At 41.0% G+C, this 16,494-nt stretch overlaps 1 protein-coding gene and 1 long non-coding RNA gene across 2 annotated transcripts; one reads left to right on the forward strand and one right to left on the reverse strand.

Annotated features, from left to right (window-relative positions):
* Window positions 1-274: 274 nt before the first annotated feature.
* On the reverse strand, window positions 275-9,596 carry SDE2 (SDE2 telomere maintenance homolog). The gene is made up of 7 exons (XM_055815952.1): window positions 9,439-9,596; window positions 8,717-8,834; window positions 6,453-6,564; window positions 5,761-5,930; window positions 4,926-5,037; window positions 3,871-4,279; window positions 275-979 (listed from the first exon to the last, which is right to left on the reverse strand). Exons 1-7 carry the CDS (start codon window positions 9,544-9,546, stop codon window positions 764-766), a joined length of 1,245 nt encoding a protein of 414 aa, XP_055671927.1. The 5' UTR covers window positions 9,547-9,596; the 3' UTR covers window positions 275-763.
* A 78-nt stretch (window positions 9,597-9,674) lies between these two features.
* On the forward strand, window positions 9,675-14,412 carry LOC129785298 (uncharacterized). The gene is made up of 2 exons (XR_008749122.1): window positions 9,675-9,768; window positions 10,945-14,412. It is a non-coding gene; the product is annotated as an uncharacterized LOC129785298 (long non-coding RNA).
* Window positions 14,413-16,494: the final 2,082 nt, after the last annotated feature.

Raw genomic sequence — 16,494 nt, forward strand, 5'->3', positions numbered from 1 at the left:
TTAAAACCCACCTCCTAAATTTCCCATTCAGCTTCAGATTGTCACTGTTATCTTACTAACCTACAGCCACCAGCAAGCATACTTTATTCTTTCATAATTTAAGGATGTGATAGTCTCTTCTCCAGCCCCCAGATACTTTTCCAGAGCAAAATAAGTAAATATCCTTATTTAACTTCTAAAAGAAGTATTTACACGCATTAATAATTTGTGTCATACTGATACCCAACATCCCACAGGCACTTACAGAACAGCATACTTATTTATGCAGACCTCATCCATTAAAAAACAAAAAAAGTGTTATTTTTATTTAAAGAAACTTCAGATTTGAAGCCTGAATCACAAGTTCAATGTTTCTCATTTGATAGTTGTGTGCTAACTGGAATGCACATTGAAGGAGATTCAATATAAAGCTAAGAAAGAATTGCTACTTTTCTTAAAATAGGTGATGACAGTCACACAACCATTTTCCAGAAAACAATCAGGTTATTTCTTTCCATGTACAGAGTTTGTTCTACCTGTCGCATTATGAGTCATTATAACCACCTGTAAAGCTTATCAAAAGATAGTAGTTTCACTCCTTTGATACTGAACGTATTAAACGCATAACTATCTAGCAACTTACTCCCTGTTACGATAATCAAACTTCATTACAAACAGACACAAATGCTATCCAGGGATGCCAAAGAACTACATATGGCAGTACAGAATGACCACAAAGTAAGAAAAATTTAAAAGAACATGGATAGATTTTTTTTTTTTTTAATCACTTTTTTTTCCCTTTAGAGGGCTTTGCAAATAAGGCAGGATCAATCTGGTCTCTAGACAGACCTCTCACTGAAAAAAGCCTTGCTGCTCTTTCCTTTAAAGTGCCTCCACATTTCAGTCCTAAAGACATCAATTGCATCTTCAGCTGATCTAAACCCAGGGCTTCCATTTCAACAGCGGAGTTGAATGCCAGTAGGTCTATTGGTTCCACCTCCTGCAAAGAGAAAAACATCCCATCAGACTATTATTATTTTCCTCCTGATTAGGCCAGGAGGAACAAGTGGAGACAGAATGCTTCAACTAACAGAAGACCTTCAATCAGGATTATCTCAAACTCCTCATTACTTAATAAAATTGAGCAGTGTCTCAATATGTATTATGTTGGATATTCTCATTATTAGCAGTACTTAGGCTATCCAGACAAAGTAGTATTGCACCACGTACAAGGGAACTGAAGCTAGCCAGCAGTGGCATTGTGAAACATGCAAATCTTAGCAGAGACAACACAGACAAGAGCGGCGTGAATGCTCACATGAGCTTCGTACCCTGTGTCTTACAATTCTACCCCTCACAGTGCCCCTGCTAGCTAGTCAAAGGCTCAATCTAACATGTCCAGATAAGCTGCAGGTCTGCTTCGGCTTGCCATGTACACAGCCTCCAAGACAGAAGCACAGGTCATTTTAAATGATATAAACACAGCTGAACTTTCAAAGTTACTCTACTAGAGTTAACACAATCTACTTGCAATAGCGGAGTGCCAAAGAAGTAAAATAAAGTAAGTCACAGCATTTAATCCTATTTCTCTGGAGACAAAATGCTTGACACTGTTTTTATCCCCAGAGAAGTACTCCCAAGAAAATGGAAATAAAACCAGCAGCCCACCATCCCACCTAGCAGTTCAGTAGTTTAACCTTGGCTTCCAGAGGCACGGCAAAGCTAACAGCCCCTTTTTAGCCCAAGGTAGAATATAGTCGATACACCCCCAACAGCAGCAGGAAGGATGAATAGTTATTCCTAATGCAGTTACGCTGTAATTATAGAAAAGCACCCTCTTTTTAGTAAAATGGACAAAAAAAGCAAGTTCTGAAGTTCACATCTCATCCTGCCACAAGAAAATGGATTAAAATCTCATCTTAAAAGGAAATTAGTATATTCGCAAAATAATCAAGGGTGAAAGGTACCCCTGTAGACTGTCTAGTCCAAGCCCAGGGCCTTGTTCACAAAAGAACATGGACAAAGACTGGATCATTCAAACGCCGGAATTTACTAACACACTAAAAAGGACACAAAAACCTAACCCCATTCCCTTCAATACTTAAGCACACATGTTAGTCTTACAGTACATACCATGATGGAGTTATTAAAGAGACTTCAGAGCAAGTAATACCAACAGTGGGAATGAGACCACTCTGTTATGCACTCAGCAAAAACAATTAATGCTAGCAGAATTAGAACCTTTGTCCTGCTAAGCAAACAAAAGACTGGTTGCCTCATTATTCTCATCCAACTTTAAAAAAATCCATCAAGGACTATTACAAAAATATTTCCACCTGCAATAACAATCTGCCACAGCATTGGTGGAGTTTCCTGTTCTAGGAATAGAGTCTCACAAATACTGAGTAAAAGGTAAACAGTGAAGAAGGGTAAACATCCTGTTCAAAATCTGCCAACTCTAATAGTACAGTAGATGTCAAAGTTCTAATTTATCAGATTATATCCTTGGACTTTTTTTTCCCGTTTAACTGTATCAAAATTTTCACTCATCAGAACTCAGTCATTGGCAGCTGATGGCAGACTTCCTGGTCACGCTGAAAAGGCAGAAAATCCAAGCAACTCCCTAGCCCCCCCTAAAAAAACCTAGCAATAATATAAAATGTGGCTGGAATAAGCCTGGATTCATTACCCCTAAAAACTTTTAATAGTAATACTATACAAGGAGCGCTGAAGGACTTGGGCTTTCATCAATTCAGTAGGAAAAGCTACATTCCCTCTGGGCTGGAAGACTGATCCAAAGCCTCTTCGACAGAAAAATCCCAGCCATCCTCCTCTCAGTCACCACAGAAGGAACCTTGCGGGTCAGCGCTGCTCCTGATCTGGCTGAGGGCTGGTGACACCAACACAGAGTGCCAGCAGAGGTAACAGCATGGCAGCAGTACAGACCTGTTTTCACCACGGATATACCAGATGATCAATTTAAAGCCCACCCGTCCATCCTTTGCAGTTAAGATGAAGCTCATCATTTACACTAATCCTGTCTCTCCAGGGCTGCTGCTTTCAATGGTGGTCAATGAAGAGCTGAAATTTGCACCAGACTACTAGGGTTCTCTATGAACTAAACTCAAGTCTTTTTATAATAAAAAGTAAAATTGATCAGCCGACTGGTTTAGGGGGTGTCTACTCTGAACAACTTCTAATTTAAACATTGAGGTAAATGATAAATGTTAAGGTCAAATTATGTTCTAAATAAGATTAGTCAAATTCAACGGTGTTTGGTAATGTGTCCAAAAGTATTGCTAAGAAACTTTCATGCTACAGAAGAAGTTTATTTTCCCTCCCCGCACCCCTTCCAATGAAGAGTTTTGGATCCAGAGTGTATCTATTTATGTAGGAGGAGAAAAATCATGGATCTCAGGAAACACAATACTAGACAGCCAAGGGCAACTGCATCTTAGCAGAAACTCTAGACTATTAAAATCTTTATCTCATAAAGTTGTTCCTTGACTCATTCTACTTAGCATCTCTCAGGAGAATTCTACCATACTACAATTTAACTTCTTCCATGGAGGCACTGTCAACAGAGAGCCTTCTTTGGCTGCAGTTTCTACTAACTTGCCACATTGCATTTTCTTAAGTTGTATGGTGCATCTTCAGTTAGGCTGATTGTCCTTTTAACCCTGGGATTTTTTGTGCTCTGAATCAAGCTTTGGAGATTCTGTTAGCCTCTCGGGGAGATTATGATTCTAATCCAAGCATGTACATCTAATGCACTGAAGTCATAGGACACAAATCCCACTCCCCTTTTCTGCAATCCACAAAGGGAAAAGTGATTGGGTAAAAGCAGCTGAAGACAAAGATGTATCATAATTTGTACCACCTCATACTTACTGTGCTCTGTAACTGGTTCGTTTCCTGTGCCTTAGAAGAAACATTTTCTTGCTCCTCTTCTTTCAGAGCCTGGGTTACTTCATTCTTTTCTTGGGCCTCTTCCTTTGGGGGCTTTGCCATTTTACCATTTTCTTCAGCTGGAATTTCGGTTTGCCCACCTGTGCATGCTTCTCCTTGCAGATCTCTTCCAGTACCATCTGGCTGCTCTAGTGGTTTCTCAGTTGCACTGGTACCTGGACTATCGTCTACCGAATCCACAGAGCTGCCTGAACATTCATTTGTATTGCCAGCATTTTCATCGTATCTGCTGCCTGATGGACAACTTCCATCAGATGCATGAGGGGAATCATCTTCACTCTCATCTTCACAGTCTGAACTGTCACAATCATCCAATCCTTCCAATCCCAGCCTGGCACAAGCAGTATGTTAAAAATTAATAATAATCTATTAATTTTTTTAAAAAAAAAATGTTAAAAAAATTGTTACATTTCTCCTTCCAAAATCACTTCAGAGAGATATAGTGAACTACTCCAGCAGCTATTTAGGATAGTTTAGTAAATGGAAGAGCCGCTAGCATTGAACAGGACCCAACATTCCCCCAAAAGAGAGATCTTTTTACAGTATTCCCAATACAGAAATGTGTGCTACTATTGCTGCTCCAAACACCACTGGAATCATTAAGACTTCTCTTTTATGTTACATTAGGTAAAAGATGCCAGGAGGAAAAAAAAATTAAAATTTTTAAGTTAATTGTAAATGTAATTAACGAAAAAATAAAACGGGTAGCAGGAAGTAGTAAAATATAACCATATTAGAAGGGGGGCAGGCAAAAGAAGTGTGCCTATTTTTGCAAATAAAGTTTGTCTGCTCCAGCTGGGACAGAATTACATGAATACAGTAACATTTACTTTCAGTTCTTTGATTTTATCAGTTCAATTTTCTTATTCCTATTTAAGTCTACATGTCAAATAAGACGTTGTTTACTTGTATGTACCTAACCTTTCATCCTATTCAAGGCTTAATACTTGAGTATAAAAACAAGGCATAATGCTTACCAAAAACACTTTCTTTTTCGAGGTTTTGCTCCATTCTTTCCAGATTCACCTGGACGCTTCCTACTATCACCACTTTCTGGTGACACTATTTTGCTTGAAGTAGCCTGCAATCCTTCAAAAGAAAGTTAGAAGTATACTTCATCAGTACACAATTCACGTATGTTGTTAATTCTACTTACCTTTTAATTTCAGATGCAATTTAAAACACAAACTGAAAATAGTAACTATTGGTGCACATTTACATAGATTCAAAGCTTCAAAATAAACTGAGTAGCAGCAAAAGCTTTCCTATGTGACTTTACCTAAGGCACAAAATCAATTAAAATTGGATTCCTGAACTGAACACTCAGGTTCTACATCCCATTCAGCCTTAAGTTTCACTATCCAGCTGCCAGCAAGGGAACAATCCACGGATAGCTACAAAGAACAGCAAGTGAAACAAGGTATTTTGTAATTAGATTAGATTTCTAGTTTTTAAATTAAGACCTGTTTATAATTTATCATTTCACTGAGAATTATTATGTACTTCCAGTTGAACTAGCAACACTATTGTCACAGAATTCTGCTTTTATTATGAGATGACACTGTAGCAGAGCAAGATGAAGCATCACTTTTATCTGTGTTATGCTGTTCAATGCAATTTAAGAGAAGCAGCAAAGAGGAAAAATTAAGTCCAAGAAATTTTCAACTGAATGAAATTTTAAGTTCTATTAAAGAGCTATTGGCAGCATTTTTTTTTTTTTTTTTTTTAAAAAGAAGTCATACTGGAGTGAGGCTATAAGGACTTAGTTTGCTTTATTTTGTGAGGAGAGAGAGCGAGGTTAAACTGCAATACCTTTAAGGACAGAATCTTCCAGTCGCTCAGCCATTTCATGGCACTGCTGCTGGTAGTCCGGATTTGTGAAACAGTGCTTTGGCTCGGCAAGTTTCCGCTGCAGCCTTTCCAAGCGCCTTTGCTCTTTTTCTGCTTCCCGTTCTGCTTGCTGCTTCACCCATTCAGCCATCCTGCAGGTGACAGAACCATGAAAAGGAGAGTGCTTCCAGCACATAATACAATATCAGTTTGTTGCCTTGCTATTACTGAATGCTTCTACCACCTGCTAGGGTGGGAGACAATGGGAAAAGACAACTAACAGCACCCAGGGGCATTACTGAAGGAATACACAGAGATTCTGCCATAGAGAAGAAAGGAAAGTTTATTTTGGAAGCCAGAAACAGCGTAATGTCGCACATCCCCAATATCACAGTCTTGCAGCTTCAGAGAGAACTGTGAGAATTGCAGATGAGAAATACAAGAAGCACAGAACAGCCTCTCAGAAGCAGGCTGCAGTACAATCACATCTATTTCACAATAATATAATTATAGTCAGAAGAATTCTGGGAGGCCATCTGTGCTCAAGATTTCACTTTTATTCTTTTTGGTATTCAAAATTTCACTGCTACAACAACCTGTCATTTGACCTCTTTTCTTAACAGTTAACATGGTCAGTTTACTTTATAATTCCAGCTTTGAAGAAAATGCCTTACGCTTTTTCATGATTGACATCTCGAAGTCTCCTTCCACTGAGATCTCGGCAAGCCTCTCTATTTGTTGTCTTCTCAATCTGAGCACCAAGTGCTCGCAGCATAGATCCAAATCCTGAGAAAAAAAGTAATCAAGAATTAGCTAAACAGAAACAAATGGAGATGAACTAGCACAACAGAACAAGTAATTATGGAAAAAGAATACTGTAAATTCAACACTTTCTCTCAATGCAACTGAAATAAAGGGCAAGTTGAAAGTTGCAACATGTTGCAGAATTGTCATTGGGTGAAATGCTGAAGCACTAAGTGAAAAAAAAAGTATCCAGCATTTACCACCCATCTTTTTCTGGGTTTTGGTTTGGTTTGGTTTTGTGCTCCTGATACCACACCAGATTGACTCCAGACTTACTAGAACCTGTGCAGCACTTCAACACGAAAGCCTATTTCTGGACTCCCCCAGCAAAGTGATTTGAAACCTTTTTCATCTCAGGATAACATCCCTTCTCATTTAGCCTGGATTCTTCTCTCCCTTAAGCACCTGCCAAACTTAAAATACCCTTTTAAAAATTTTAACAAAAAATAAAGTTTGGGAGATAGCCTTAGCCACTTCATCAAGATGATCATGATGTTATGCTGATTTCTATTCACTCTTCTTCCACCAATTACTCATAGGCAAGACCACTCATTTCTCTCACTCAGTCCCACCTTATACCATCTCCAGCTGGAGAAAGACACTTGTTTAATTACCTCAAAGAAACACAATGTGAATTAATATTAATATAATCCTTCAAGCAATTTGAAAGTGCCAAGCACTGTTTTTTAACTAGAAGCTGAACAAATCTATACTTTTCAGTGCGCCAAAAGGTACCTTTAAGGAGCATTAGAAACTAACCAATCCAGCCAGCCTACTGTATCATGAGGCAGAAAAAGTACTGTGTTCAGCTAATGAAACCAATTACTCCCATTATCAAGGAGAATTTTTGCAGCTCATGGAAAATGCTATTGAATTTTACATTCTGAAGAATGTGGACCTAGCTGCTACACCCAGCCAGGTATATTCCCAAAAATCAACAGCAATGCATTCACTAAGGTCACAGGTGCTGGATTAGGTCTGATAATAAAATGCTTAGTACTCTTCTAAGCCTGCGTGATCTGTACTCCCTTGAGATCATACAGCCAGTCTCAATAGTTGTGACCTGTGTGTGTTTGCCTGTTTTTATCAGGCTTTTAAGTTACGAAGTCAAAACAAAAGGAACACTTTAGAAAGCAGACAAAGCTTTTAAAAGTTAAACTGACCCCAATGGCACATCAGTAACACAAACTGAATCCCAGAATACCTATCCTGTATCATCCCGGGATAACTGAAGCTGATTGACAACAGGTGAGGAAGAAGCATCCTATGCTATTAACTTTTACCATACACACCACTTTCACAGCACTTAAAGAAACCATACCACTTAATGAGCTGTAAGAACACTATTTACTTCCAGTTCTATCTAAAACTGAAGAAGGCAAAGTAAGCTGAGCTGCAGTCTGATGCAAGGCAGCACAGTTATTCAGCATTTTAGCACAACAGCTGGAAAATTCTGAGAACTGGATTCAAAAAGCAAACAAACAAACAACTGCACTCAAATACTCTGCTAAACTTGCTTCACCATTCCATTGTTCCATGGACATTCTACGGAATGCCCACGTTGTCGGTGGCTGCATCCTTTTACACGATTAATATGCATCTTCAGTAACAATATTTTGTCAACACAAGAAGTCTAGCTTTCATTGAATTCTTTAGTTCTTAGGCTACTGAAATCTTGTCATTTACATTTTTTCCCAAATGGGAGAAGGCAAAATCAATTAGGTCATGTAACATACTCAAATTACAGGCTAGTTAGTTGTACCTGCAATATTTGTCCTAAGCAACCACAAATGACACCTAGAAGCCTAAGAACCCAGGCGCTTTTAAACACAATTTCAACTCTGCAGTCACTTTGATGCATGTTACAGATTCCTACTAATAGAACTAAGCTGACCAGGGATGTGAAGCAGAGCTATGCCAGCAAAGCTGTTAGCTGAGCTGCAGCTCTCCCAGTCCCCTCCCAACTCTGCACACAGACTCTGGGTTTCAGGTCAGAGACATTATACATCACAGTCACCCACAGGACAAGAAATCTGCTAATATATCAGGACTGCTGCTATCGCTGTAGACCACAGTATAACAGAAGGTTTTCAACCTAACAATCTAATCAATTGCAAGCAGTTAAGCAACAAACCTCCTTTGCCACCACAAAGTCTTGGTTCCAGGCTGTAAACGGCTCCATTCTGCAATACGTCTTCATCACTAACCAGTCGTCCATTACATTTCACATACAAGCTTTCTTCAGGAATATTCTAAAAAACAGCAAAACTGAGTCATATTGACTGAAAATGAAACATTCTAATAAATAAAATCATTAAGGAGCAACGTTCCCTTCCTTCCTAAAGGATCAGAGGGGAAACAAAAATCAGACGATTTTAAAAGCATAAACATTCTGTATGGTGCTTGTTTAAGTTCCTGTTGAACAAAGAATTAAATAGCCTAAATCTGCTTGTCAACACGAATGGGGAAAAGCCGAGCTGTGGGAAAACTCATGCGAAGCATTCGAACACTGTGTGGTAAAAACAAGCAAAACCCACGGTTTTTGAGCTGTAGAACGCTGACGGTTGATACTTTTCGTATACGTGTGTGTATATATATATACATATATATATATATAGACGCAAAATACAAACACGGCGCTCCAGAGCTCTCCCCCAGGGACGGCTGCCGCTCGCTGAGGGGCAGGCGGCAGAGGCCAGGCCGCCCCAGGCCCCGGGCCGAGCGGGGAAGGGGTGAGGGCCCACCGCGGCCCACCGGCGGCCGCCGCCAGCGCCAGCCCCGCACCCCCCAGCGTCGCGCCCCGAGGCCGCAGGCCGGCCGGGCCGGGCCGCGCCCTCACTCCCGCCTCTCACTCACCAACGCCCGAGCGCGGTCGCGGCGGAGGCGGCGCACGGAGCCCCCGCCGGGCGGCAGCGGCCAGGGCCGCGCCCGCGGAGCCAGCGGGTCCCGCACCAGCAGCGCCATCGCTCCTCCACCCGCCGCCGCGCGTGCGCCTGTGACGCCAGCGGCGCGCGGTCACGTGACGCGGGGGTGGGCGGGGGCTGGCGCGAGCCCGTGACGGGCGGGAGGGCGGGCGGCGCGCGGGGCGGCGGCCTCTCCCCTCTGGCGGCCTGACAGGGCTGGCGGCTGCAGCGCCGGCCTGGGGCTGTGTCCCGATTCCCGAGCGGCGGGTGGCCGGGTTTGTGGGTTCGTCTTGTTTGTTTGTTGCTTTTGGGGTGGGTTTTGTTTGTTTGTTGCCTTTGGGGTTTTTTTGTTTCGTTTTTCATAATTGCTGGAGGCTCAAACTGGACTCACAGTACCTTGTGTTCCTGGTCTTTCAGTCAGCCTGATCTTTCACCCCTTTCAGGGGCCCAGTTTATCACCTTTACACCTGCAACCTCTGTTTCTTATGTTTTATCTTTTGGAGTCAGTCTGACGTTTCAGCCCTTTTAGGGACCCAATTTATCGTTTTTACACCTGCAGCCTGTATTTTTTTATATTTTATTCGTTGGAGCCAGTCTGACATTTCAGCCCTTTTAGGGCCCAGTTTTGTCATTTTTAAACATGTAAATGAGAATCCAGGCACGTGGTCAGTCTTTGGGAATGAAAACACCGCAGCACAGCACCCTCACCTAGGAGGAGGGAACAGGTCGGATGGTAGCGCATGACCGTGTCCTGGTATTTTCTTGTAGGAAATGGCCCTGAGCACTCTTTGTCTGGAGTGTGCTGCTCAGAGAAACGTCCCTGTCTTCCCAGTGTGATAGAAGGAGCCATCCTGGGAAGCAGCTTCTGTCCTTTGCCTTTTCCACACAAGAGAGCCCTATCATTCTAATTCAGATCGCTTTGTGCAGCCTACCAGGTTGTAAAGGCTTTTTACAACCTGTCACATCGCCTCTGTGAGGACGTAACAGCAGGCAAAATGGACCATGGCTCCCAACATGCTTGCCTGCTTTGCTGTTTTAGTGGTAGTGGCAGCAGCAGCAGCAGCAGCAGAATGGGAATAATCATACCATCTCAGGCAGCTGGAAAGGGGCAGTGCTGCTACTGCAAAGCACTGCAAGTCTAAGAAATGGAATGGAAACATGCAGCTGTTAATTGTCCAATCCAATATGGTGCAAATGTCATGTAAGGACTTGCAGGACGATGGACTCTGTGCCTTCTTTGTCCTGCTTACTCCTACGTGCATTTTAGTGTATGGACAGAGAGAGAGCCCAAACTCTGTTATTTGGGGCGGATTCTGTTACAGAGCCACACAGATTTTTAAACGGGGGTGAAAGTTGAGCTGGCACAGGAGTCCACACTCAACTCTTCATGACATGCAGTAACTACCTGTCAGCAGGAGACGAACTGGTTAGAAGAAAATGCATACCTTTACCTCTCCAGGGAAAGGCACATACAGAGGTATGATGGTGATCCAGGCAATGTAACTATTGCATTCTTTGGTGGCTTCAGATCTTCTCCATGTCTTCCAGCATAACCATCCAGGTAGCAGATAATTTGAAGGTAGGTCACTACCAGCTGTCTCTGATGGGAACTGTTGCAAACGCTAGTGAAGATGTGGTTGGGCTGTCCCGAGATCTGCAGCCCCATACACCTGTCACCTTATTTCCAAATAACGATGTTACCTGCAGTGCCTTTTTGTGCAGTAGCAACATGGGCAAGGACTATTGTTCATGGCTTAATCTGCCCACTTCAGCTCTTCCCTCTGCCCCAGGGGGGACTCCCCTGCCAGGGTGGCATCTGGTACCCTGAAAATCCCCTGTTGGCAAGTGAGGTAGATGCCTATGTCAGAGCATACAGCTAAATTCAGGTCTTAAGTATTGACACTGCTTTAAAAAGATGAGGCTGGTGTCTGAGCTGCTTGGCTGTCCCACTCTTTTTGCTTGCCAAAGAGCCATGCTGCTTGGCCAGGCCTGTGTGTGCATGGAGAGGTAGCTCTCGTGCCTGGCTGTCTTAAATCAATGTGCTAAAAAAGGAGGAAGCTGGGAAACAAAGAGTCAGAGAGGTGACTTGACCCAGAAGCAGTGACTTCACTTGCAAATGTAAATAAATTAGTAATAATTTAATTAAGGGCATCTCCCCATGACCTTGTATTGGCCAGATCACAAACCAAACTTCGCCCACCCTTTTTTAAACTATATTAATTTTAGCTAAAATATTTTCACAAAGCATTTTGACCCAATGTAGGCAATACCTTACTGTCTTTACTTTCTATAACAAGTCAGTATTTCTGAATTATGCTTCATATTACCACAGTGCGACCATTCAATCCTGATGCCTGTGTAGCCTGGAAAAGCTTGGTTTGTGCTGGATCGTGCCCAAATTCATTTATGTATTTTAAGTCACGTGGTGCTGCTTGTTTCATTTGGAATCACGTGCTGTATCTGTGGAATACCACCTAATGTTAAATTCCACTAGATATGGGATAATTTTTTATTCATATGCAATATCTGATTGAAATGTTATTGGCAGTGTATGAGGTATGCACATATACATATGAAGATGAATAAGTATTTTCTTAGGTCTGTGGGATTTCAGTTGCATTCCGAGGGCATGATTCATTTCCTCCTCTGAAACTCCTGCTATTGGTGCTGAGGGTGTGGAGCTTGCCCCTACAGGCCAAATAGGCGGAGCTGTCCAGGAAAGAGTTGGGTCATGGGACTGTCCAGTGGATGTGCTGAATCAGTGCAATTCACAAGTTGTTTGATCCATACCTTTTCTGAATGTTTTGAACTACTCTTCTGTCTGTGCTAATGAACTCCTGATCTTAGTGAACACTGACTGAATTGTAATTTCCCAGTGAGGAGTACCTTAGCTAACACAGCTGCCATCATACGGAAAACAGGACCAAAAAGGAGGGCCCACTGCACCCCGAGGGCTGTGCATCAATGACAGTTACCTGTCATTCATAACTCTTGACACTTGGATTCTGCCTGCAGATACATGCTAGAGCTGTGATGCTCCTGTGAGCACGAGAGCTGACAGCAGTGGAGTCACACCAAGATAAATCAGCCCCTTTGTAGATCATACATTGCCACCTTACAGCTAGTTTTGGTCTACTAATGCCATACTCTCTCCATTTCTGGGTGTCAATACCTGGGTGACTTGTGCAGATCCTTGCGCACAGTCAGGCTACAAGCAAGTGACATCTAATAGGCAGAGGAGTTTTCTTTCAGCTTGGTCCTACAGCAATGCTAGGTATATAGGCCCCATTCTCGTGATTTATGCAATGCTGTTTAGCTGGTGCCACATTAATGTCAGTGGGTGAGTGTTCCTGTATCTCATGTCCTTGATTACACTTCTGTTCCTAGAATTTATCAAAAGTGTGCCCCCAAGCCCCACAAAAAAGTCTAAATAAGTCAAAAAGGCTGTTACTATAATTTCCCATTTGAAATGTATTTTATTAGAAATGTTATTCTCTGGATAAAACAATTATCAGTCTCTGATTCTGCAGTGGTGTTTTAGACTTAGTTAATAAATCATGCTTGTCACTTTTCATTTAGAAAGGATTTTACAGACATAATTAATTAAACCTGACGGTATCCTTGTGGGATAAGTAAGTACTCTGACTTTTTAAAACAGTGGCACTCAGGCACACTGGTTATACTACTTTCTCAAGTCAGTGGAAGGACCAAGACTAGAATTTAAAGCTTCCTGCTATCCTAACATAATTTAAGAGATGAGACTATCCGTTCTTTTCTTATTTCATTATGATATCCATGTGTGTGATGCCTGAATTATTAGGTGTGGTGCTGTGGCCTGTAGTATGCAGTGTGGTAGACTGGAATATTTTCTGCTTAAAATCTGTTACTTGATTTAACAGGGAGGACAGTTTTTTCAGTATCTTTATCTGGAACCATCAGACATGTAACTGTCGTAATGCTGCTATTCATTCATTCATTCATTCATTCATTCATTCACCCTTATGGTGTCCTCCAGTATATTCCATTTTAATAGTAGTAGCAGTGCTTTATAGTGCTTATTAACGGTCTGTCAAGACCAAGATCAAATTATGCAAGACTACTGAGAGGAGAGTAAGGTACTCATCGGCCCTTGACTTTAATCTGTATGTGAAAGATGCCTGTGGGAGTGAAGAACACAAAACCGTTGTTCACAAGGTACCCAGATTAACAAAGGATGGGTCAAAAGTTGCTCTGATAAGAGTTCAATGTTTCTCACCTGTAAAAATGTTGCTAGACATAAAGGAGAGAGGGTGAAAGATGCTACTTAAAATTTGAAACAGATGTGTATGTTCCTTTTAGAATATTATAAGTGTGCAGAGATAGTAACAAAGGTAATTTTTTTCCACCAAAGTCACTTCAAGAATTTAAAAACATGTCTTTTAAGCATGGGTTTTCTGTCTGCTAGGCAGTTGGTCACATACTACTCTATATATGGAGATTGGCTCATCTGGATATATTTTCTTTTACATTTTAATGGTATCCCAAAGTGTAAGTTCCAGATAATATATCTGCAAAACTTAAATGTCTTACACTCTTTCATATTATTTTTGCATGGAGGATCGTGATAGGATTACCTTTGTGTGCTTGTTCTTAGGACAATAATTAAGATGCTGTATGATATTAGGGAACATTTTTTACTTCAGATACTGTGACATCATACTGTTTGACAAAAATATAATTAACCGTAATGAATCTAAGTTGATATTTGCAAGTGCAGCTTCCTGCCAAATGTCAATAGTCATCTGCTTCAGTTTCTGTGTCATCAGTGCAATGGGTAGAGACAGTGTGTTAAGATACCTGATACAGGGTTGGGAGCAGGTGGAGGAGAAATGCAAATGTTACATTACTTATTATCCTTATATTAATAAAATAGCTACTGTTAAATATACTTACTGTCTCACAGTGAATGCCTAGATAACAAGCTCCTAAGAAGTCTGTGGTTTCTATTTTATTCTTCTTACAGTACACAGTTGGTAGTAGTGCAGATACTCAGATGTAATCAAGATTTTTAAATAGTTGTAAAACTGGTTTTGCCCTCACATTAGTCCCTTTGTTGTGCTTAATATCTTTGTCTCCGTCCTATGCACAGATGTTTAAACTGTGAGTCCTTTCAGGGAAGGAACATGGATTGCTCTGCAGGTGTGTATGTAACAAACCTGAGAAAGGTCCCTTTTTGTTAGGCTGTATCGTCAGCACAGTCAGCCTTGTTAGTGTTGTTAAAAACAATTTTAAATTTGGCAGCAATCATTTGAAATTAATTAGCTAACTGGTCACCTAGATAGTACCATAGAAGTTAATACTTCAGATTCTAGGATTTCCTTAAGTGTGTGTTTCCTCTGATCTGCTGGCCTGAATACTGAGATTTAGTCTGTTTGATTAATTTTAACTGAATACAGCTGTAGAGCAGTGAATGAGTTGGTTGTAGTGTACAGTATATTTTATAGGAAAGCAATACCAAAAATAGGTCTCTGCCTCTTTACTTTTGCTCTCCCTTTAATGAAGCTAACTGCTTTTAATTATAGCTTGCAGAGACACTGTGCTGAATTACTTAATCTCTGTGTAAGGACTGGATTCTAGTTTCTTAATTGGCATCTGAATGTTTGGCAACTTTGCAAAAATCCAAAGCTGAGAGTGAGCATATGGTATGAGATGTGTATTATGTACGTGGTAGAGCTCTGTTATCTATCAGACCCCCATGCCTTAAAGTTTTTAAGAAACAGGAGAGAGCCAACATTGCATGCCCTTGCAATGTTTTTCATTGTGACCCTGCAACAATTGAAGCTCCTAGACCAAAGTTGTACTCACCCTAAAACAATGAGCTGAAGCTCCAGAGGGGTTGGGTGGTAGTGGGAATAATCAGGTATCTTCATTTGGTTTTCAACTGAGATGGAAGTTGATTTGGAAATGTTCTTTGCTAGAACTAAAGTTGCATTTCCAGTAGTTGGGAGGAGCTCCCAGATTACATTACCCCACCCACATCTGCTTGCTTTCGGTTTACCTGGGGAGGTTCTACAAAGAAACTGGAGAAAAGGACAGCAACAAAAGGGAGAGCACACAGGACAGGTCCAAAAAGACAGAAATTTAAAGCGGAGTGCCTCAAGCTGGGTAAACCCTCATTTTGGGTTACGTTCAGCAGAGATAACACATGGTTAGCAGTCTGTGGCAGGCCATGGGTGTTCATAAATCCTGTTTAAAGTAGATCATGTCACTGATCATTTGATCCTTGATAAAATGTTATGAGTCAGATCCTCACCTAATGTAAATTTTCAGAGCTCCATTGGCTTGGGGGTGAAATGTCCCAAGTTAAAAGATCCAGCCTCTAGCCCTGAGAGGCCTCATTCTTTGGGTGCTGAGTTTGACATGGCTTCCTTTTGACTGGATCATTATAAGTCCAATTTACATTCAAACTCTTGAAATAGTAATATTTGTCTGCTTCTGTAGGGAATGTTCTGCTAGCTTAAAGAGGACCTAGAAAATAATAATGGATACAGGGTTTTGTTTGTTTCTCTTTAAAAGAAATTATACAAATAATTTTTATGGAAAGTGCTTGGGTTTTTGTGGTTTTATACAGTAAGTTTGAGTTGGATAATACTGACATTGTAACATTACAGACATGCGTAGCTTCTTGTTGGCTCGATATTGGAATGGTTTGCCATTTTGTTTATACAACATCTTTTTGCACCCATCCAATTGAAATGAAATTGTTAGTATGATGTTTAAGGAATGTCACTGGTATATTTTGGACTCCCCTCCAGTGTTTCTTCTAATCCTTTCCAAAATAGAGGTAATTATGTGTCATCTACAAGGAATTTTAATACAGTATACTATGCCCCTTGAGGATCTTTCTTAAGTCATATATATGTGACGCCTGGAAAAATCATGTCCTCACATGGTTAATTTGAATATTAGCAACATGGCAATGATACAGCTGTGAATTTCTTCCTTCATGTTCCTGTCTGACTTGGGCTCT

Source organism: Falco peregrinus, chromosome 11, assembly GCF_023634155.1.
Source record: "Falco peregrinus isolate bFalPer1 chromosome 11, bFalPer1.pri, whole genome shotgun sequence".
Lineage (NCBI taxonomy): Eukaryota > Metazoa > Chordata > Aves > Falconiformes > Falconidae > Falco > Falco peregrinus.